At 50.0% G+C, this 20850-nt stretch overlaps 1 protein-coding gene across 2 annotated transcripts; it reads right to left on the minus strand.

Annotated features, from left to right (window-relative positions):
* Window positions 1-1133: 1133 nt before the first annotated feature.
* Window positions 1134-20768, minus strand: LOC143013957 (nucleoprotein TPR-like). 2 transcript variants are annotated; one of them, XM_076167693.1, is made up of 46 exons: window positions 20539-20768; window positions 19399-19503; window positions 18928-18992; window positions 18729-18816; window positions 18442-18545; window positions 18183-18353; window positions 17873-17965; window positions 17697-17777; window positions 17381-17468; window positions 17075-17212; window positions 16806-16900; window positions 16415-16612; window positions 16067-16174; window positions 15752-15975; window positions 15320-15483; window positions 14623-14747; window positions 14157-14305; window positions 13873-14035; window positions 13583-13717; window positions 13319-13459; window positions 13046-13238; window positions 12553-12734; window positions 12127-12267; window positions 11879-11995; window positions 11599-11802; window positions 11271-11452; window positions 10705-10852; window positions 10297-10434; window positions 8523-8654; window positions 5880-6010; window positions 5593-5791; window positions 5315-5392; window positions 5148-5240; window positions 4951-5055; window positions 4521-4721; window positions 4398-4436; window positions 3785-3952; window positions 3544-3655; window positions 3279-3463; window positions 3037-3107; window positions 2751-2950; window positions 2369-2533; window positions 2171-2265; window positions 1889-1951; window positions 1576-1791; window positions 1134-1497 (listed from the first exon to the last, which is right to left on the minus strand). In XM_076167693.1, exons 1-46 carry the CDS (start codon window positions 20687-20689, stop codon window positions 1153-1155), a joined length of 6489 nt encoding a protein of 2162 aa, XP_076023808.1. In that variant the 5' UTR covers window positions 20690-20768; the 3' UTR covers window positions 1134-1152. The 2 variants fall into 2 exon arrangements, with proteins under 2 accessions (XP_076023808.1, XP_076023807.1); XM_076167692.1 differs by having other exon boundaries at window positions 2171-2268.
* Window positions 20769-20850: the final 82 nt, after the last annotated feature.

The raw sequence follows: 20850 nt of genomic DNA on the forward strand, positions 1-20850 counted from the left end.
TGAGTGAGTGTGTTATAGTGTGAGTGAGTGAGTGAGTGTGTTATAGTGTGAGTGAGTGAGTGAGTGAGTGAGTGTGTTATAGTGTGAGTGAGTGAGTGAGTGAGTGTGTTATAGTGTGAGTGAGTGAGTGAGTGTGTTATAGTGTGAGTGAGTGAGTGAGTGAGTGTGTTATAGTGTGAGTGAGTGAGTGAGTGAGTGTGTTATAGTGTGAGTGAGTGAGTGAGTGAGTGAGTGAGTGAGTGTGTTATAGTGTGAGTGAGTGAGTGAGTGAGTGTGTTATAGTGTGAGTGAGTGAGTGAGTGAGTTATAGTGTGAGTGAGTGAGTGAGTGAGTGTGTTATAGTGTGAGTGAGTGAGTGAGTGAGTGTGTTATAGTGTGAGTGAGTGAGTGAGTGAGTGTGTTATAGTGTAAGTGAGTGAGTGAGTGTGTTATAGTGTAAGTGAGTGAGTGAGTGAGTGTGTTATAGTGTGAGTGAGTGAGTGAGTGTGTTATAGTGTGAGTGAGTGAGTGAGTGAGTGAGTGTGTTGTAGTGTGAGTGAGTGAGTGAGTGAGTGTGTTATAGTGTGAGTGAGTGAGTGAGTGTGTTATAGTGTAAGTGAGTGAGTGAGTGAGTGTGTTATAGTGTGAGTGAGTGAGTGAGTGTGTTATAGTGTGAGTGAGTGAGTGATTGAGTGAGTGTGTTATAGTGTAAGTGAGTGAGTGAGTGAGTGAGTGTGTGTGTTATAGTGTGAGTGAGTGAGTGAGTGAGTGAGTGTGTTATAGTGTAAGTGAGTGAGTGAGTGAGTGAGTGTGTTATAGTGTGAGTGAGTGAGTGAGTGTGTTATAGTGTAAGTGAGTGAGTGAGTGTGTTATAGTGTGAGTGAGTGAGTGAGTGAGTGTGTTATAGTGTGAGTGAGTGAGTGAGTGTGTTATAGTGTGAGTGAGTGAGTGAGTGAGTGAGTGTGTTATAGTGTGAGTGAGTGAGTGAGTGAGTGTGTTATAGTGTGAGTGAGTGAGTGTGTGTTATAGAGTGAGTGAGTGAGTGAGTGAGTGAGTGAGTGTGTGTGTGTTATAGAGTGAGTGAGTGAGTGAGTGAGTGAGTGAGTGTGTTATAGTGTGAGTGAGTGAGTGAGTGTGTTATAGTGTGAGTGAGTGAGTGAGTGAGTGAGTGTGTTATAGTGTGAGTGAGTGAGTGAGTGAGTGAGTGAGTGAGTGTGTTATAGTGTGAGTGAGTGAGTGAGTGTGTGTGTGTGTTATAGAGTGAGTGAGTGAGTGAGTGAGTGAGTGAGTGAGTGAGTGAGTGTGTGTGTGTGTGTGTGTGTGTGTGTGTGTGTGTGTGTGTGTGTGTGTGTGTGTGTGCTCACTGCTCTGGCTGGGCTCTGGTGTCTCCTCAGCGTTGGTGCTTTCTGGGGGCTCTTCTTCCTCGTCTCCTTCCTCTCCTACATCTCTGCTCTCCTCTCCACCTCTCATTCCACCATCACCTGCATCTCCATCCTCTTCCTCCTCTTCATCCTTGTACTGAGGCAGAGGACATTTAGATTAGTGGAAGGAGTGAGTTTTGGTATCAGACGGGTTCTTGTGTCATTTATGTCTCACCTGCTCTTCCTCCTCTTCACACTCCTCTTCCTCCTCATCCTCCTTCCCGTATTTGCTTTCACGACTTTCGCTGTCCGTGTCGATGGTGATGACGTCCCTCTCCTGACCGGAGGCCTGAGGGATCATCTGATCTGAGGGAACCGACTGTGATACAGCTTCCTCTCCTTCCTCCTCGTCTTCCTCAGCCAGGACAGGAAACCCCTCCTCAGGCAGCTCCTACACACAGAACGACAACACATGAACCACTGAAGCCTGTTACACACACACACACACACACACACACCCCCCACCTCTGACCTCACATCACACTCACCTGACTGTCATCTGTTTCCTGTCGCTCTCCCAAATCTTCATCTATACCCTCATCACCCTCCACCTGAACACACACACACACACACACACACACACACACACACACACACACACACACACACACACACACACACACACACACACACACACACACACACACACACACACACACACACACACAAAACAAACTTACTTATCTCTTCATAATTTTCAATATCAGAAAAGATCATAAACCAAGTGTTTGTGTAGAAAGTGTGTGTGTGTGTGTGTGTGTCTCAGGTACCTGCAGCACCACCATCTGTCTGAGTCGCACTTTTTTGTTGTTTGACGTCTCTGCTCTGCTCTCATCCTCCTCATCCTCTCTGCCTCGCTTTGAAGCTGCTGAACACACACACACACACACACACACACACACACACAAAATCATATTTCTTGTAAGTATTTTAAACTCTTTGCCTTGTTTGTTTGTTTGATCCCTCACCTGCTCCAATCAGAGCGCAGGATGTGGATGGTCGCTCCGCCTCCGCGCTGGGCCCCGTGTCCTGATTGGCTGTCTGCTGTTGGGTGGGCTGGATGAAGGCTGTGGCCTGGCTGCTGATGGAGGTGGGCGTGGTCACAGCTGAGCTGGTGGAGTGCACAGAGGAACCTGCACAGATCAACACGCTCTGTGTGATTGTTATGATCAATATCATTCATTTGAATTTAAGCAGAGATTTGCTGCAGATCCATGAATCAAATCTTCCAGAGTTTTTCATTTTGTTTGTGTGAACCCCAGTCGCCTGGTGTGTGAGCGGCTCTGCTCATGGCTCCAGTTTGTATTCAACCTAAAGAAAGATCAGCAGCATGATGAAGGAGGCCGTTACCCTCTTGGCTGTCCGTCTGCGTGGTCGGCATGACTGTGGCGGTGGGTGTCGGCACGGGGACCGCGGCGGGGGTGATCATGGGCCGGATGCTGGCGCGGGGCGTGGCCTTGTTACTGGGGGAGGGGCTGGGCTTGTTGCTGGGAGACGGCGTGCTCGGGGTGGGCCGGATGTTTGCGGTGGGAGGCTCCGACAAGCTGGAGCTGGTGGACAGACACAGACGCACTGAAAGCTCACTTCCTGTTTGTTTTCTACTTCCTGTATTCATGTGAGCGTCTTCTTCAGTTACCTTCCTCTGTCCTGGGCAGGACTCTTCAGAGACATCTGTCTCTGCTCTGCACATCTGGTCTGATCTCCCACCTGAACACATCAAACATCTATTTACTCTTTGGACAATAAATTCATTCATGATCTTTGAGAAGTGACACAGAAGCAAAGAGGAAGAGTCCTGAGTGTTCCTCTGCAGAGCTCCATGCTGCGGTGTGTGTGTGTGAGGTGATCAGTGAAGACAGTGTGGACGCTGTGTTGTACCTTGGTGTTGCTCTGGTCCTGGACTTCCTCTCTGTACTCTGGATGTGTCTGCGAGTCTCTCAGCTCTCTCTCCAGACGTAGAATCCGGCCTTCGTACTGAGACTTGAGCGCGTTCATTCTCACCTCCTGCTCCTCTGTGCTCTGTTTCAGCTCTTCCTTCTCCTGACAGAGCCGCTCCTTCATACCTGCAGACAAGTACACCAACATCAAGCATCATGCAGAGACGCAATGAAGCCACAGAGCAGTGTGTGTGTGTGTGTCTTACTGTTGAGCTGGTTGATTTTGGTCTTTGCTCCCAGGAACGCCTTCTTGGTTTTCTCCTCTTTGTCGGCCATCTGCTGCCTGAGCTGCTCCTCCCTGCTGCAGCATTCTGAAAGCTGCAGCAGGAGGAACAAACAAAACAACAATAATAAATCAGTATAACAATACAAAGGTAGAGCGTGACTCCATCAGCAGGGTCTCCACATGTCTGATTGGGGGCTGTCAGTCACAGGTTTGTCTGGTACCTCCTGTCGCAGCTTGGCCACCTCCTCCTGCAGGGCCCGGGGGGCCTCACAGGGGTGGTCGTCTCCGGTCCGGCCGTCCCACGCCGCTCTGCTGGACTCCTCGGGCCGGTCGGCTTCATTCAGCCGCTCCTGCAGACGCCGGACCTCTGCGTCCCGCTCACCTGCCGCCTGAACAGAGAGAGGAAGAGAGAGGAAGAGTGAGAGGATGATCACACTCAAGCTGACATCACTTCAATACACATTAAACAATGTTTAGCAGTAATGTTCACAAAGAGTCCAACACATCTGGACACATGTTGAAGAGGCTGCAGACAGGTCCTTACTCTGCTGAATCAAAGGGTTAATGAGAAACACTTTGCTCTCTTATATAATCAACCAACCAGCCATCTACCAGTCCGGCATCTCGGACTATTTCAATCATCTATGACATCATCACACCGCTCCTGACAGCTTCTCGCGCCAGACCACAGCCTGGACGCAGTTGCCATGGTGACATGATGATGTGCAGCTGTTTCTACACTCATCAAGGGTTTTTATACCCAGAGTGACTCTCACTCTGTCCATCATGTATGTACTGCTGATACTCGTGTTCATGTGTAGAATGTTCTCTGACCTTCTGCAGGCCGTCCAGCTGACCCTGCAGCTCAGCCACCTGGAAACACACACACACACACACTTCAACCTTCAGCGGATTGGACAATGTCATGGGCGTTTGATGGTACTGGCTGCTGCTCACCTTGCTCTCTGATTGGCTCAGAGCAGACCTGAGGGCGTTGACCTCCTGGTTGTGGCTCTGCTGATTGGTCAGCTGGTTCTGCTGCAGCTCTTTGTGATTAGCCAGGTTCTGCTGAAGGGCTTCTTTGGCCTGCTGCAGCTCTCTCTGGATTTGTTGGCTCTGGTTCTGCCGGGCCTGAGCCGACTTGACCTGAGTCTGTAGCTACAGAGAGCAACATGCTGATATGAGGTCCATCAGTTTGGTTTGTCAGCAGCCATGTTTCTGTTTATGGTGACGTCACCGTTTCATACCATGAGGAACACGTTAAGCTTCATCCCCTCGCTCTTTCTTTACAGAAGGCTGAAGAAGGGGAGTCTGTGTGTGTGTGTGTGTGTGTGTGTGTGTGTGTGTGTGTGTGTGTGTGTGTGTGTGTGTGTGTCATGTTCTGTACCTGCTGGCTGTGGCTCTTGGCCTGTTGAAGCTCTTTCTGACTCTGGTTCAGCTGGTTCTGGTTCAGCTGCAGTTGGTTCTGGGTTTGGGACAGCTGGGACTGGACCTACAGAACCAACATGAGACAACTGTCAGTGGTTTTCTGATTGCTGATCAGTTCTCCAGTGTTCAGATGAAGCCTCTGCAGGGCTGCAGTACCTGGGTCAGCTGGTTCTTGACCTCCTGGAACTGGGTCTTGTTCTGCTGGTTTTCCCTCTGGGCCTCCTCCAGCTCCTGCTGGACTTTCTGCACCTGAAGGAGAAATGACCACATTGAGCAGCTGCTCCACATCATCTTCACAGCAACATGTGTGAGCACCAGCTGACCTCCTCCTGCTTCTTCTGCACCTCCTCTGCAGACTTGCTCACTTCTTCGTTGGTTTTGGTGGCCGTGTCCTCCACCACCTTGAACACACAAACGTTTCCCTAATCAGACAGGATCATCAAGTATAAACCGTGTGGCCTGAAAGGACAGAAGGTCTTCAATCACGCTGAGGTTGATCTGCCTCACTGAGGAGCCTGAGTGAAGTGTTGCTACGTCTCTCAGTCCTTCACTCTGCTGATTGTGTCCCACCTGTCTCCTGGTTCAGGTATGTCACACCCACCTTGTCATGCTGGAGTTTGAGCTCTTCAAACTGGGTCTTGTAGCGCCGCCCGATCTTCTTGACTTGCATGATAGTCTTGTTCTTCTCCAGGATGTCGCTGCTTTTTGCTTCCAGGTCTTTCTTCACAGAGTCTCTCTCTGAGGTCAGACAAGCCACCGAGTCTCTGAGGGCCTGCAGCTGAGACTGGCCCACGTTGCTCCTGGTCCACACGACAACAGGTTGAGTACATTTGAAGACGGTGGATAAAGATTGTCGGTTACAACAGGGAGCAGAGTGTGGAGTCGTACCTGGCCAGTTCAGTCTTCAGCTTTGCCGTCTCTTCAGTCAGCAGTGCGATTCTTCTCTGCTGAGCGTCTCTCTCACTGCTCAGCTTCTGTCTGTCCTCCAGGTCAGTGTCCTTCTGCTGCTGAGACAACAGCTAGAGACACAGAGACACAGAGACACAGAGACACGTCATACTGTCCATATAGTGCAGCAGATTAATTGCATATTTCAAGAGAATCGTTCACTTTGGTATAAAAGCATGGAATTTGGCACAGATACTCTCTAAGGGTCACTTTTTGGGAAAAAGTTGTTGGCCACCCAAAAATTCAAAATGGCGGCCATTTTTTCAAGATGGACGCTATTTCTGTCAAATGCTCATTATGTCGATCGTTCAAACTGATGTAGGCATAACATTTTGTGAAAATACTCTCTTAAGAATGTTTTTTTTTGAGAACGGTGCTTGTCCCTGAAAATAATCAAGATAACCATTTTTCAAGATGGCCGCCATTTCTCTTAAATCATTACATCAATTTATCAAATGGTGATGCTATCATCAAGACTGGTACAAATATTCTTAAAGGAACATTCTCATGGAAAAGGTTTGTGCCACTGAAAAATTCAAGATGGCCACCATGTCTGTCAGAGCTCAATGTAATGTGTTAAGGAAGGTTTTGTTTAATAGAGTGAATGTCATTACACAACCAGGGCACACTGGTGACTTCACTGCTGTGGAACTCAGCATGGGGTTCAGTGTCAGCTGATCTAGTTTTACTTACACTGTAGTTCTTGACTAGTAGTAATAGTATAGCTAAGTTTACTGTCCCAAATGCTGTCCAACAGCCCCTCATCATTTAGCTAGTAATTGATGCAGTTAGATAGCCGCACCTGAATTGACAGGTTGTGCCAGCGCGGGACAGCCGAGCCAAGGGTAAGCGGGGCAATACATGACTTTTTCATGTATGCTTACCCGGAAGGTGTACAGATCACACGGGACTTAAATGGCCCTGGATGAATGATCGGGCTAGGTGTAGGTTACGCGAACCTAGTTGTATTCAATACATAAATGTGTACTTTGTCTATGATTCAGGTGGTAAAAGGATAACCCCTCGGCCTTAATCATACAACAAACCCCCAAAATGATAAATGAAAGTCCCATGTCAGCCAAGAGGCCAACTGATTGGATGAAATGTATTTTCTGTCAGACAGACACAAAGGAACCCCTCCAATCACCATCTACCCATCGTGTTTCTCAATATGATGGCTATAAAATGATTGCCACCAACATTCCACTCTTTCACAAGATCAACAAAATGCCAATGGCCCTGGAACGACTGGCAGAAGGTGGTGGTATTGAAGCTACTTTGAGAAGGAATCAAGCAAAGTATCACTACAATTGTCGACATCGGTGCAACAACACAAAGTTACTTTGTGTCCAGAAGCAACAATCTGTCTCAATGTAGTGAGACAGATGAAGGCCAAACAAAGCGTCGCCGAACCATGATGCAGAGAAGTTTGCAGGTTTGCTTCCTTTGTGAAAACATATCTCCTGAATCTGAACTACATCAGGAAATGACAATGCACATGAATGACAGACTACATGAATGTGCACAAACACTGAATGATGGTAAATTACTGGCTCAAATAAGTGGGGCTGATGCCATTGCACAGGAGCTGAAATACCATCGTTTGTGTCTCATTCATCTTTACAACAGAGAGAAAGTCCACCTCAGAAGGCTTGAGAAAGAGTCACAGAGTGAAACTGTTCAACCAGCCATCTTTCCTATGGCTCTTTCTGAACTGGTCACCTATATTGTTGAAACCAATCTCAATTCTGATGATCCTTCCGTCTTTCGTCTCGCAGATATGTGCAACCTGTACCAGCAGCGTCTAGATCAACTGGGGGTACATTCCCCAACAGTTAACTCTACTAGACTAAAGGAAAAGCTGCTGGCTGAGATCCCTGAACTCACGGCTCACAAGCAGGGCAGCGATGTGCTCCTGGCTTTCCAGAAAGATGTTGGCGTGGCCGTAGTGGAGAGGCTTGTGTACTCTAATGAACCTGAGAGCTATGCCGGCAGGGATTTTATATCCCTTGCGAGTTTAACTAAGCCGGACAGGTCAAAGGAGAGGAGGCAGACAAAGCAGACATTATGACTATTTGACAGAAATGGTGGCCATCTTGAATTTTTGAGTGGCACATACCTTTTTCCAAAAGAGAGTTCCTTGAAGAGTATTTCTGCCTAATGTTATGCTTGCATCACCATTTGAACAATTGAAATAATTAATATTCTACAGGAACGGTGGCCATCTTTAAAAATGGCAGCCATCTTGAATTTGGGACAAGCATCTTTTCCCATTATCATGTCCTTTAGAGAGTATTTATATTGAATGCTTATGCTTATGCTTGGATCACTGTTTGAATCATTTATATAATAACCATTCAATAACAATGGCCGCCATATTGAATTTGTGAGTGGCCAACATCTTTTTCCAAAACAGCGGCCCTTAGAGAGTATCTGTGCCAAATTTCATGCTTTTATACCAAAGTGAAGGATTGTCTCACTAATCTGCTGCATTAATATACTTCAATACTTTTACAATCTTTTCACATTTCATCATAGACATGCAGGGTCAAAGGTCAGCTGTAGGTGTGTCACACTCCTGACCTGGGCTTTGGTCCTCCATCGTTTCAGGTCTTCCTCCAGGATCCTCTTGTCAGCCTGCAGGGATCCGTTCCTCTCTGATAGCTGAGTCAGACTGTGATGCAGGGGGCCGATGTCCGACTGCAACTTCACCAGCTGGAGGAGAAACCTCAACTTTATCATCTGGCTGCCTGCAGACGCTGCCTACAACTCCTATAGACCAACCTACAACTCCTATAGACCGGCCCGCGCCTCCTATAGACCAACCTACACCTCCTCTAGACCAACCTACGCCTCCTATAGACCAACCTACGCCTCTTCTAGACCGGCCCGCACCTCCTATAGACCAACCTACGCCTCCTATAGACCAACCTACGCCTCTTCTAGACCGGCCCGCACCTCCTATAGACCAACCTACGCCTCCTATAGACCAACCTACGCCTCTTCTAGACCGGCCCGCACCTCCTATAGACCAACCTACGCCTCCTCTAGACCGGCCCGCGCCTCCTATAGACCAACCTACACCTCCTCTAGACCAACCTACGCCTCCTATAGACCAACCTGCGCCTCTTCTCGACCGGCCCGCACCTCCTATAGACCAACCTACGCCTCCTATAGACCAACCTACACCTCTTATAGACCAACCTGCGCCTCCTCTAGACCGGCCCGCGTCTCTTATAGACCAACCTACAACTCTTATAGACTAACCTACGCCTCTTATAGACCAACGTACGCCTCCTCTAGACCGGCCCGCGCCTCCTACAGACCAGCCCGCACCTCCTATAGACCAGCCTGCACCTCCTATAGACCAACCTACACCTCTTATAGACCAACCTACACCTCCTATAGACCAACCTACGCCTCCTATAGACCAACCTACACCTCCTGTAGACCAGCCCGCGCCTCCTATAGACCAACCTACACCTCCTATAGACCAACCTACACCTCCTCTAGACCAACCTACGCCTCCTCTAGACCAACCTACGCCTCTTCTCGTCCGGCCCGCACCTCCTATAGACCAACCTACGCCTCCTATAGACCAACCTACACCTCTTATAGACCAACCTGCGCCTCCTCTAGACCGGCCCGCGTCTCTTATAGACCAACCTACAACTCTTATAGACTAACCTACGCCTCTTATAGACCAACGTACGCCTCCTCTAGACCGGCCCGCGCCTCCTATAGACCAGCCCGCACCTCCTATAGACCAGCCTGCACCTCCTATAGACCAACCTACACCTCCTATAGACCAACCTACGCCTCCTATAGACCGGCCCGCGCCTCCTACAGACCAACCTGCACCTCCTACAGACCGGCCCGCGCTTCCTATAGACCGGCCTGCGCCTCCTCTAGACCAAACTACACCTCCTATAGACCAACCTACGCTTCCTATAGACCAACCTACGCCTCCTATAGACCAACCTACGCCTCCTATAGACCGGCCCGCGCCTCCTATAGACCAACCTACACCTCCTATAGACCAACCTACACCTCCTATAGACCAACCTACGCCTCCTATAGACCAACCTACACCTCCTGTAGACCAGCCTGCGCCTCCTATAGACCAACCTACACCTCCTATAGACCAACCTACACCTCCTATAGACCAACCTACACCTCCTATAGACCAACCTACGCCTCCTGTAGACCAACCTACGCCTCCTGTAGACCAGCCCGCGCCTCCTGTAGACCAGCCCGCGCCTCCTACAGACCAACCTGCGCCTCCTACAGACCGGCCCACGCCTCCTACAGACCGTTCCTCCTGCCTACGCTGCCTCCTTGCCGTCACTGCTCTCACCTTGGCCCGAGCCTGCTGTAGCTCCTGCTCCAGTTTGTCTCGTTCCATCTTGAACATGCGGTTGGCTTCCTGCAGAGCAGACAAACTGTCCAACCTCTTCAGCTGCTCCTCCTGCTGGGAGAGAGTCTTCACTGCAGCCTGACAGAGACAGAGGACAGACAGGTGAAGCAGGACACTCTGGTTCAAAGTCACAGGTCACTTAACTTGACTATCATTTAGACTCATGTCCCCCCCATGTCCCCCCATGTCCCCTCCATGTCCCCTCCATGTCCCTTCCATGTACCCCCATGTCCCCCCATGTCCCTTCCATGTCCCCCCATGTCCCCTCATGTCCCTTCCATGTCCCCTCCATGTCCCCTCCATGTCCCTCCATGGAGGGGACCAGAACATCCCCTCCTGTCCTCCTACCTGCATCTTGTCCCTCTCAGTGTTCAGGGCTTCCTGCAGCTCCTTCACTTCTCTGTCCTGATGTTCTCCTCGTTGTTTGTAACGCAGAGCTTCTCCCTCTGCAGCTTCACATCGAGCCACAGCGATCTCCTTCTCACGCCGCACAAACCTACAACACACGGTTCACAGTTCAGCTGACAGAAGGATCAAAGTGACGCTCAGGAGGTTCTGGTTCTGTTCAGTTTCTAAAGGTCTAATGTCTAGCAGGCTCCGCCTCTTGGCACCTGGGCCAGTTGTTCCAGATGTTCTGGACCTTAGCTGCTTGGTCCATTAATGTCATTTCAAAGCAGTCGGTGCTTTTATTAAGTATTATATCAGATATCAGTACTAACTGGACTGGAACTTGAAAAGTTAGCTCCTGCAAGAACCAGAAAATGGTCGGACCTGTGATGACATCATAGATTTTGTGTGGATGCTTGTTTGTTTAAAGCATTTCCCTGCTTTGGTCTTCTTCCCTCTGGTTGCTGCCGTGTCCAGCTGCTGCTCATGTTGGGTTGAGTGTCCTGAGATGACCTCTGCTGTCCTACCTGAGTATCTCCAGGATCTGCTCGCTGGTCTTCCCTTCCTCAGTGAAGGACACGTCCAGCTGCTGCTGCTGCTGCTGCTGCTGCTGCCGACTCCTCGCTGCCATTTCATCCATCTGCTTGTGCAGCAGCCCGTTCTGCTCCTCCAGCTCCGCACAGCGACGGCTCTGATTGGACAGATTCTCCTGAAGGGGAGGAGCAGTGAACGTCACCTCCATACTGATCTGTGTCCTGGTTCCAATGGACTCCAAACAACCAGCAGGTCTACCGACAGCTGATTCTGTGTGTGTGTGTGTGTGTGTGTGTGTGTGTGTATGTGTGTGTGTGTTACCTTCAGCTGTCTCTCCTGTGAGCTCCACGCTGAGCTCCTCTCCAGGAGGAGCGCCCTGCTCTTGTTCACTTGCTCCTCCAGCTCGCTCTTGTGTGCAGCTTCCTGTTGCGAGTGTTTCTTCAGCTCCTGCAGCGCCTCCACGTCAGCGGCGTGCAGCATCAGCTCACGCTCATACTTAGCCTGAGCCTCTCCGGCTAACTTAGTCTGCAAGAGGAAATGAGGGAGGAAATGAACAGCAGGTTTCCAGAGCGGCTGAGGGTTCCATCAGGCGGCGGTCTACCTGCAGCAGGCTGTCCTGTACGGCCTTCTGCTCCTGCGTCACAGCTGAGGCCGCCCTCTCTAGCGCCTCCTGCTGTTCAGCTTGGCTGCTCTTCAGACGGCGCAGCAGCTCGCTCACCTTGGAGAGGAAGGTTAGAAATCAGTATGAGGACATCATTTAATAAGCAGTGTGTCTCCTAGCAACCCTGCGTGTCTGTAGATAAACATGTGTATTGTTTTCTTGTAGTGAAGATGGTCAGAAACACTCACCTGTTTCTCCGAAGCGTCCACAGCTTTCTTCCTCTCTTCCTGCTCCTGCTGCTTCATCTTCTCTGCCTCCATGATGCTCCTCTCCAGCTGCTTCTGCGTCTCCTCAGACTCCTTCAGCTGCATCTCCAGAGGGGAGCGCGCCTGCAGGAGGAGGTTAGGAAGTTTGTGTGTGTGTGTGTTCAGTCCTTCACACTAGGAGCATCTTAACTTCATTCATGTGTTGCTATGGAGACATTTTGACAGACAGCATGCAGAGTGTGTTTCTCCATAGTGAAATGTTTTATTGATTATGGTGATGAAGAAGTGAACACTGAGCTACTGTGCAGTGCCTGGAGAGACCACAGGGGGAGCTGTGGACACACGCATGGAGCCTCACATGTTGAGCCGTGTTGTCTGAGGCGTGTTGATGAGTGGATGAAGTCCTACCTCCTTCTCTTTCTTCAGGCTGTCCTCCAGAGCCAGGACCACGGCTCTGTACTGTTCCACAGCAGTGTTAGCGTTCTTCAGCTGCACCGTCAGCTCGTTCTTTTGTTCCTCAGAGGTGCAGAGAAGAACTTTGACCTCTGCCAGCTCCTGTGCCGACTGGCCCGGCTGCTGGGACGCCGGAGCTGAAATAAAGTGGAGGTGAGATGACAGCTGAGTGAGTTCAAACACTCCCACTTACAGAAATGCATCTGTGGCTCAGGTTGGAGGTTTCCAGGCTTGAAGGCCTTCATGGAGACAAGATGGACCATCACTGTCCTTCACACTCACTCAACCAAGTGAACGTATGGAACAAACCATTTAACTCCTGAAATCATTCTAAAGGAAATCTCTACAGCTGGCAGGAGGAGAAGCCTTCAGTCATGTGATGTCATCAGAGGACCTCAAGCCCACTCTAATCAGAGTTGCGTCCTCATTAGTAAACTCGCCCGTTTACCTCGAGGTGAGGCTCTGACCGCCGCTGCCCTGGTTGACGGGGTGACGGTCGTGGTGACGACATCCGAGGAGGCGGAGCTGAGCTGTGCTTTCAGCGCTGCCACCTGCTGTTCAGACGAACGCTGAAGCTCCCTGGTCTTCTGCTGCAAGGTATTCTGGGTCTCCAGACGTTTCTTGGCTTCCAACAACTGAGCCTGCAGAAGAGACAGACACCATCATTTCCTGTTGTCTGTGACACAGGAAGATTTTAGAATCCTGATAAAGCTAAACGTACATCCATAGAGCGTCCCAGTGCGTGTCTCTGCGCTACTTCCTGCTCCAGCCTCTTCTTCAGGGCGGACACTTCCTGCTCCAGATGCTCAATCTGGTTGTTGAGACGATGTTGAGTCTCCGTCTCCGTACGCTCCATTGACAACTAGATGGACGGGTCAGAATCAAAACTGATCAATAACACAACTAAAGGTTCAGCCCCCCTCCAGGTCACAGAGCCAGCAGGTCAGCTGCTTCCTGTCCCAGGTCTCTGCAGGTGACGTGCTACCTGGATCGTCTTCAGGTTGGTGAGCAGCAGGTTCTGGTTTTGCTGCTCAGCCAAAATGGCTTCTCTCTCCCGAGTGAGTCGACTCTGTGCTTGTCTCAGCAGGTCTCTCTCTTTGGTCAGGTTCTCCACTCGCACCTTCACACACACACACACACACACACACACACACACACACAATCACAGGAGGGCAAAGTCTCATCTGGGTCCAGCCTCGTGCTTCATCCATCTTTCCTTTCATTACATTACGATCATTTGGCAGACGCTTTTATCCAAAGCGACTGATTCCATACCTCTTCCAGGGCCAGTTTCTCGTTGCTCTGGCGCAGGTCCTGGCTCATGGTGTGGATGTTGTGCTCGTGTCGTTGAGCTGTGACCGACATCTTCTGGCTCCGGTCCTGGAGGGCGCTGATCTCTCTACGGTACGCCGGCACCGTCTCCTGCAGCATGTCATACCTGAGACACAGAGAGACAGACACAGTGTCCGACTGTGAAGAGCAGAGAGGCTGTCTGAGCCGGGAGGTGAGACAGGTGTGGGACAGATGTGGGCTGGGACAGATGTGAGGCGAGGCCGTACCTCTTGTTGTTGAAGTCGAGCTGAGATGTGAGCCGGGCGTTGCTGCTGCGGAGCTCTGTCAGCTGCTTCTGCAACCTGTCGTTGGTTTCGTTCAGTAACCTGTCGTTCTCTCCCTTCTCTCTCTTATACAGAGAGAAATCATCATTCAGCTGAAGAGACACACACACACACACACACACACGTGTGAAACTGACAGGAAGTTGTCCCCGTGTGTCCCCGTGTGTCCCCGTGTGTCCCCGTGTGTCCCCGTGTGTCCCCGTGTGTACCCGTGTGTACCCGTGTGTCCCCGTGTGTCCCCGTGTGTCCCCGTGTGTACCCGTGTGTACCCGTGTGTACCCGTGTGTACCCGTGTGTCCCCGTGTGTCCCCGTGTGTACCCGTGTGTACCCGTGTGTACCCGTGTGTACCCGTGTGTCCCCGTGTGTCCCCGTGTGTACCTGTGTGTACCCGTGTGTACCTGTGTGTACCTGTTTGAGAGCAGCTCTAGCCTGAGCCGTCTGTGCTGGCTCAGCAGCTGCCGCTCTGTGTGGCAGAGAGCGAGTGGGAGCGACGGACGGACGACTCTGTGGAGGCTGAGAGGACGAGTCTGGACCTGCAGAGACACAGGACACCTGACATGTTGAGGGATCTATTCATCCAGTCATCATCCTGTGAGTGTGTGTGTGTGTGTGTGTGTGTGTGTGTGTGTGTGTGTGTGTGACTGTGTGTGTGTGTGTGTGTGACTGTGTGTGTGTGTGTGTGACTGTGTGTGACTGTGTGTGACTGTGTGTGTGTGTGTGACTGTGTGTGTGTGTGTGTGTGTGTGTGTGTGTGTGTGTGACTGTGTGTGTGTGTGTGTGTGTGTGTGTGTGTGTGTGTGTGACTGTGACTGTGTGTGTGTGTGTGTGTGTGTGTGTGACTGTGTGTGTGTGTGTGTGTGTGTGTGTGACTGTGTGTGTGTGTGTGTGTGTGTGTGTGTGACTGTGTGTGTGACTGTGTGTGTGTGTGTGACTGTGTGTGTGTGTGTGTGTGTGTGTGTGTGTGTGTGTGACTGTGTGTGTGTGTGTGTGTGTGTGTGTGTGTGTGTGTGTGTGTGTGTGTGTGTGTGACTGTGTGTGTGTGTGTGTGTGTGTGTGACTGTGTGTGTGTGTGACTGTGACTGTGTGTGTGTGTGTGTGGCGTTACCTGCTGGCGGCAGGTTGTACCCAGTGCTGTGGCTCAGCAGGGCCTTGTACATGTCTCTCTGCCGGGCGTTGGAGTCGGCCACTTGTTTCTGCTGGTTCCTCTGCTGCATCAGCTGCTCCGCCTCCTTCTGAAGCTTCTCCACGTCTGCACTCAACTCTGACACCCTACACACACACACACACACACACACACACACACACACACACACACACACAGTCACACACACACACAGTCACACACACACACACACCTTTACCTGAAGGTTTACTGTTCCTGTCTGCCGTCAACACTAATGTGCGTATGAAGGATCAATAACACCGATTTGAGTGATTGACAGTTTCCTGTTCACCTAGCCAAGTGTGTAAACAGCCCACAAACACAAAAGGCACAGATGAACACACGGCACGCAGACGGGTGAAGCGTTATCATTACCGAGTTGATGTCTGCAGGTTCTGCTGTCTGTCCTTCTCCTCCTGCAGCTCCCTCAGCCTTCCCAGCAGGCTTTGGTTCTGCTTCTGCAGCTCCTCCACACTGCGGAAGGTCAGGCGGTGTGGACCCGGGCCCTCAGAGGTGCTGGAGATGTGGGCCGAGCTGCCGTCCTCCTTGCTCACCGGCCGTCCCCGGGCTCCCTCCAGCTCCACCAGCAGAGTGCGGACCTGCAGGACGGCGGGCGGGGAAAGGACCGTTACACTGCACAGGTGTTCATACCTATGAAGTCTGTGTGTGTGTGTGTGTGTGTGTGTGTACCTGAGCAGACGTGTCCTCCAGCTGTCCTTCCGTCCTCTGTTTGTCCCTGTCCAGGGCATCACAGCTCCGATTGGCTTCCTCTTTCTCTTTCTGCAGATTGTGAATCTCCTGAGGACAAAACAGGAAACAGTTTGCATGTGAGACCACAGGACAGACTGCAGGACAGACAGCAGGACAGACTGCAGGACAGACTGCAGGACAGACTGCAGGACAGACTGCAGGAGAGACTGCAGGACAGACTGCAGGAGAGACTGCAGGAGAAAGGGGGACCCCAGAGAGAGAGAGAGAGTGTGAGTGTGTGTGTGTGTGTGTGTGTGTGTGTGTGTGTGTGTGTGTGTGTGTGTGTACCGTGCGGGCCTGCTCCAGCTTGCTGCACAGAGAGGCCATGGACCTCTGCATGCTCTCGTACTCTTCCCTCTGACGCTTCAGGATGGGAGCTTTGGACTCCACCTCCTGGACGATCTCATCCAGAACCCTGTTGACCCGCTTTGTCTCCTGCTTCTCCAGCAGCAGATGAGTCTGACACTCAGTGTAGGCGTTATACAGCTACACACACACACACACACACACACAGTTACAAACGCAACAGGGAGTAAAAAAGTGAAACATAAGGTAACATGTATTCTGTTCTATGGTTTCTGTTATTACACGTGTTATTACATATCTCCATGGCTTTAACAAATCCTTTACACAAGTAACATAGCGTGTTCAACTCGTCATGGAGAAGCAGCAAACTCACATCAAAGAACTTCATGCCCGGCTTGACGATCTGAGCGATGGCGGCTGCTGAGGGACACATGGAGTCCAACTGCTCCTCTGACAGAGACGGGACACCTGGAGGACAACACACACATTGAGATCCCCCCTGACACACACACACACACACACACACACACACACACACACACACACACACACACACACACACACACACACACACACACACACACACACACACACACACACACACACACACACACACACACACACACACACACACACACTTACAGCAGTGTGTGCCTGCGGCCTTCACCGTGGCGTTCTCAAGCTCTTTCTCCATTTTCTTGATCTTTTCTCCCAGCTCCGCCTCCAGTCTGGACTTAAGCTCCTCCCCTTGTGACACTGTCCTCTCAAGCACCTTATTGGCTGCAGGCACAGATATGAATATGGATTAATAATCAGGGTTTAAACTTCAGGGTATTTAGCAGGAAACATGTCTCGGACCATCAGCCATGAGTGTAGGATTGCTGGGCCTTGGTGGAGGTATGAACTCTGATGAGAGCACCTCTAGTTTTCTATCTTGGTTCTTCTTACCATTGCTGGAGTCTTTGACCAGCTTGCTAAGCTCCTCCACAGCTCTGCTCAGCTCCTGGTTTTTGCTTTCAAAGTCTGAGGCTGTGACCTGCAGGAGAACAGGGACATGATGGTGTCCAGGTTTACTTTACTTTGAAGGGTCTAAAATACATGATCACTATTATCAAGGAAAAAAAAGAGAAGCAGATGATTGAGGGGACTTCCAGGTTCCCTGAAAAAAAGCCTTCAATTAACCGCCCGGCCCAGATACAGATGTAGATAATCATACCAACAAAGAAGAGAACAAACATTACATCATCATCTGACATCAACTGACCTTGTATAGCGACGACAACTTCATGTGAGCATTGAGTTCATTCCGGTACTTTTCCTCCATGGCACTCTGCTCGTCTTTAGCCTGACACACACAATCACACACACACACAGTGCATCAGTGTATATATTGGTTTGGGTGGTCTTGATTGACTGATCAGATGGTGATCAGGTTCTCACCTGTCTCAGTTTGCTGTTGAGGTCTTCAGCTCGTCTGTTCTGCTTCTCACTGCTCTCCTTCACAGCAGACAGAGAGCTCTGCAGTCTGCTCACCTGGAGGGAGCCAAACAGGCCAGGGTCAAAGGTCAACACACACACACACACACACACACACACACACACACACACACACACACACACACACACACACACACACACACACACACACACACACACACACACACACACACACACACACACACACACACACACACACACACACACACACACACACACACACACACACACACACACACACACGTTGTATGACCTGCTCTGTGCTGCTCTTCACTTTGCTCTGGAGCAGCAGGAGCTCGTGTCCTTTCTCTCTGTTGCTGCTCAGCAGTTCTTCAGTTTTGCTCTTCAGCTCAGCGTTCAGCCACTCGTTCTTCTTCTGCAGTAACTCCTTCTCCTGCTCCATGCGCTTCTCCCGGTGCTGCCCCTAACACACACACACACACACACACAGTGTCACTGCAGTGTAGCGTAGCAGTGTACATGTGTGGGATGTGTGCTGGCGCTGCTTGTACCTGTACAGACGTCTCACATGACTGAAGGTCATCCAGCTTCAGCTGCAGCTCCAGCTTGACTTTGTTTGTCTCTGTTAACTTCTCAGTCAGACGCTTCACATTCTCTGCAACACACACACACACACACATGAACCTGACAACTGATACTGCTCACATTGGCCTCATCTCATCATGACAGAACTGATTTATGTGTGTGTGTGTGTGTGTGTGTGTGTGTGTGTGTGTGTGTGTGTGTGTGTGTGTGTGTGTGTGTGTGTGTGTGTGTGTGTGTGTGTGTGTGTTCTTACCGGTCAGGTTCTCAACCTCCTGATTTCTCTTCTCCAGCAGTCTGGCCAGCTCGCTCCGCTCTGCCTCGATTTCATACCTAGCTTTAGTCTAACACACACACACACACACACACACACACACACACACACACACACACACACAGGTGAACAGGGACCAAATGAGACCACGCCTACAGTGCTGTGTTGTATGTGTGGTTACCTGCGGTTGTGGTTGATCTCCAGATGTTTCTCCTTCTATTCCCTTCAGAGTGTTCAGCTCTTCATCTACAACATGAAGGTGAATGAACTTCCCCAGTAAAGGTCAAAGGTCACATGGACAGAAACACTGAACCCCTAAAGGAAACTTCCTGTCAGCACATCTGAGCTGAAGTTAGACTCTAATACATGTTTGGAGAAATCAAGACTGACTGAACCATCTGACTGAGGGACTGAACCATCTGACTGAGGGACTGAACCATCTGAGGGACTGAACCATCTGAGGGACTGAACCATCTGACTGAGGGACTGAACCATCTGACTGAGGGACTGAACCATCTGACTGAGGGACTGAACCATCTGACTGAGAAGGTTCCACATTCATGACACCAGGTATTATATGAGATGTGTGTGTGTGTGTGTGTGTGTGTGTGTGTGTGTGTGTGTGTGTGTGTGTGTGTGTGTGTGTACTCACCGAGTTTCTGCTTGTCGTCTCTCAGTGAGTGCAGTTCTCTGGTTGCAGACACAATCTGTTCCCGACTCTCTGCGAGTCTTTTCTCAATGTCAAAGTACTGCTGCTCTGCAGGACAACACACACACAGGTGACATGTTAGAGAGCACAGAGGGGGAGAAAGAGAGAGAGAGAGGGACAGAGAGAGAGAGAGAGAGAGAAATCTTCCTTTCTCTCTCTCCAGATGGGGATGTGATCTATCAATAGATAGATATTGATCCTGATGATGATGATGTGCTCAGGTCCTTTGGATCTCTGGCTGTTCTGTTGTCTTCAGATCCTTAAACATATTGGAGATTTCCTCATGATATTTATCAGTTCTGTTGTAAATCCACTATATTCTATAGTTCAGGGTAAATACCAGGAGATAAAGTTTCTGTGTGTGGAGTCAGAAGAAGATGAGCTAATACTTGGAGAAGTCTTCATCATTCCGCACTAATTTTCACATTCAGCTGCTTTCATTTCAACAGAGTCGCAGAAACCGCTCCGTGACGTCATTTTTCTCTTTTTCCACAATCGCCAAGTTTTGTACAACTTAAGCCGAAACATTTGCATGAAGTAAAGTTTATTTCTCAAACGGTTAAGCTTTTGAAGCGTCTGTGTGAGAACATGCTAACATGCTAACCGGTGTGCCGGATTACTTAGTGACCGTGCTAACTGATCATTTGAGTCTGAGCAGCTCGTGGTCGCAGATCATCATCACGTAGTCGTCCTGCAAGTGCCTTGTTGTATTATTTTCATTTTGGTTCTCTCTCACCCAACCACCGCTTGCTTTCATACAAAAACACTTTTGCACAATTAAAAATATTCTTTGAATGTTTCTGGATTAAATTTCATCTTTCGTTAACTTATCTGCATTATCTTTTTCACATATACACATACATATATATAATATATATATCCAGATTAGTAAAACCTGATATTCTCCTATAACTACACCTAGTCCAAATCAACCAACCTAAACGACCTCTTCATGTGTTAACCTTAAAATCCAGGATAACATGACACAATTCAATTAAACTGATCTGTTCAACATTGGCACGCATTCAGGCACCAGCTAACACGGTCACTCGTCTATCCATTGCAGCGTCAGTTGGCACGTACCGGAGTCCGCTTTGAAGCGCTCGTGCTGCGTCCGAAGCGCCTCGTTGTTGTTCTGGAGCTCCGTCACAAACTTCTCCAATTTGTTCTGTGCGCCTTTGGGCACTTTGTTCAGCTCGCTCCGCTCCAGAGCCTGCAGCAGGACGGCCGCCATTTCCGCGGGCCTCAACGCACCAAAAACACACAAACTGAGAGTTTAGTCCGACACTGTGCGCTCAGTCGGTCCTGCTGGAACCTGTCAAGTACCAAAAATAGTACACTATAACTTCCGCCTCAAACTTTCAGATTAAAAGCAGCATCACCAAAGCCATTATG

The sequence above is a fragment of the Genypterus blacodes genome, unplaced genomic scaffold, assembly GCF_046128005.1.
Source record: "Genypterus blacodes isolate CSIRO-AG114 ecotype Tasmania unplaced genomic scaffold, CSIRO-AGI_Gbla_v1 ptg000170l_1, whole genome shotgun sequence".
Taxonomy (NCBI): domain Eukaryota; kingdom Metazoa; phylum Chordata; class Actinopteri; order Ophidiiformes; family Ophidiidae; genus Genypterus; species Genypterus blacodes.

Bases quoted from the DNA above. Each gene is read 5' to 3' on its own strand.
- LOC143013957 (XM_076167692.1), bottom strand. From the start codon at position 20,689: ATGGCGGCCGTCCTGCTGCAGGCTCTGGAGCGGAGCGAGCTGAACAAA. The intron at 10,853-11,270 runs GTAGGACAGCAG...CGTGTGTTGTAG, and splicing joins CAGATCCTGGAGATACTCAG to GTTTGTGCGGCGTGAGAAGG. The intron at 5,056-5,147 runs GTACTGCAGCCC...TTGGTTCTGTAG, and splicing joins TCAAGAACCAGCTGACCCAG to GTCCAGTCCCAGCTGTCCCA.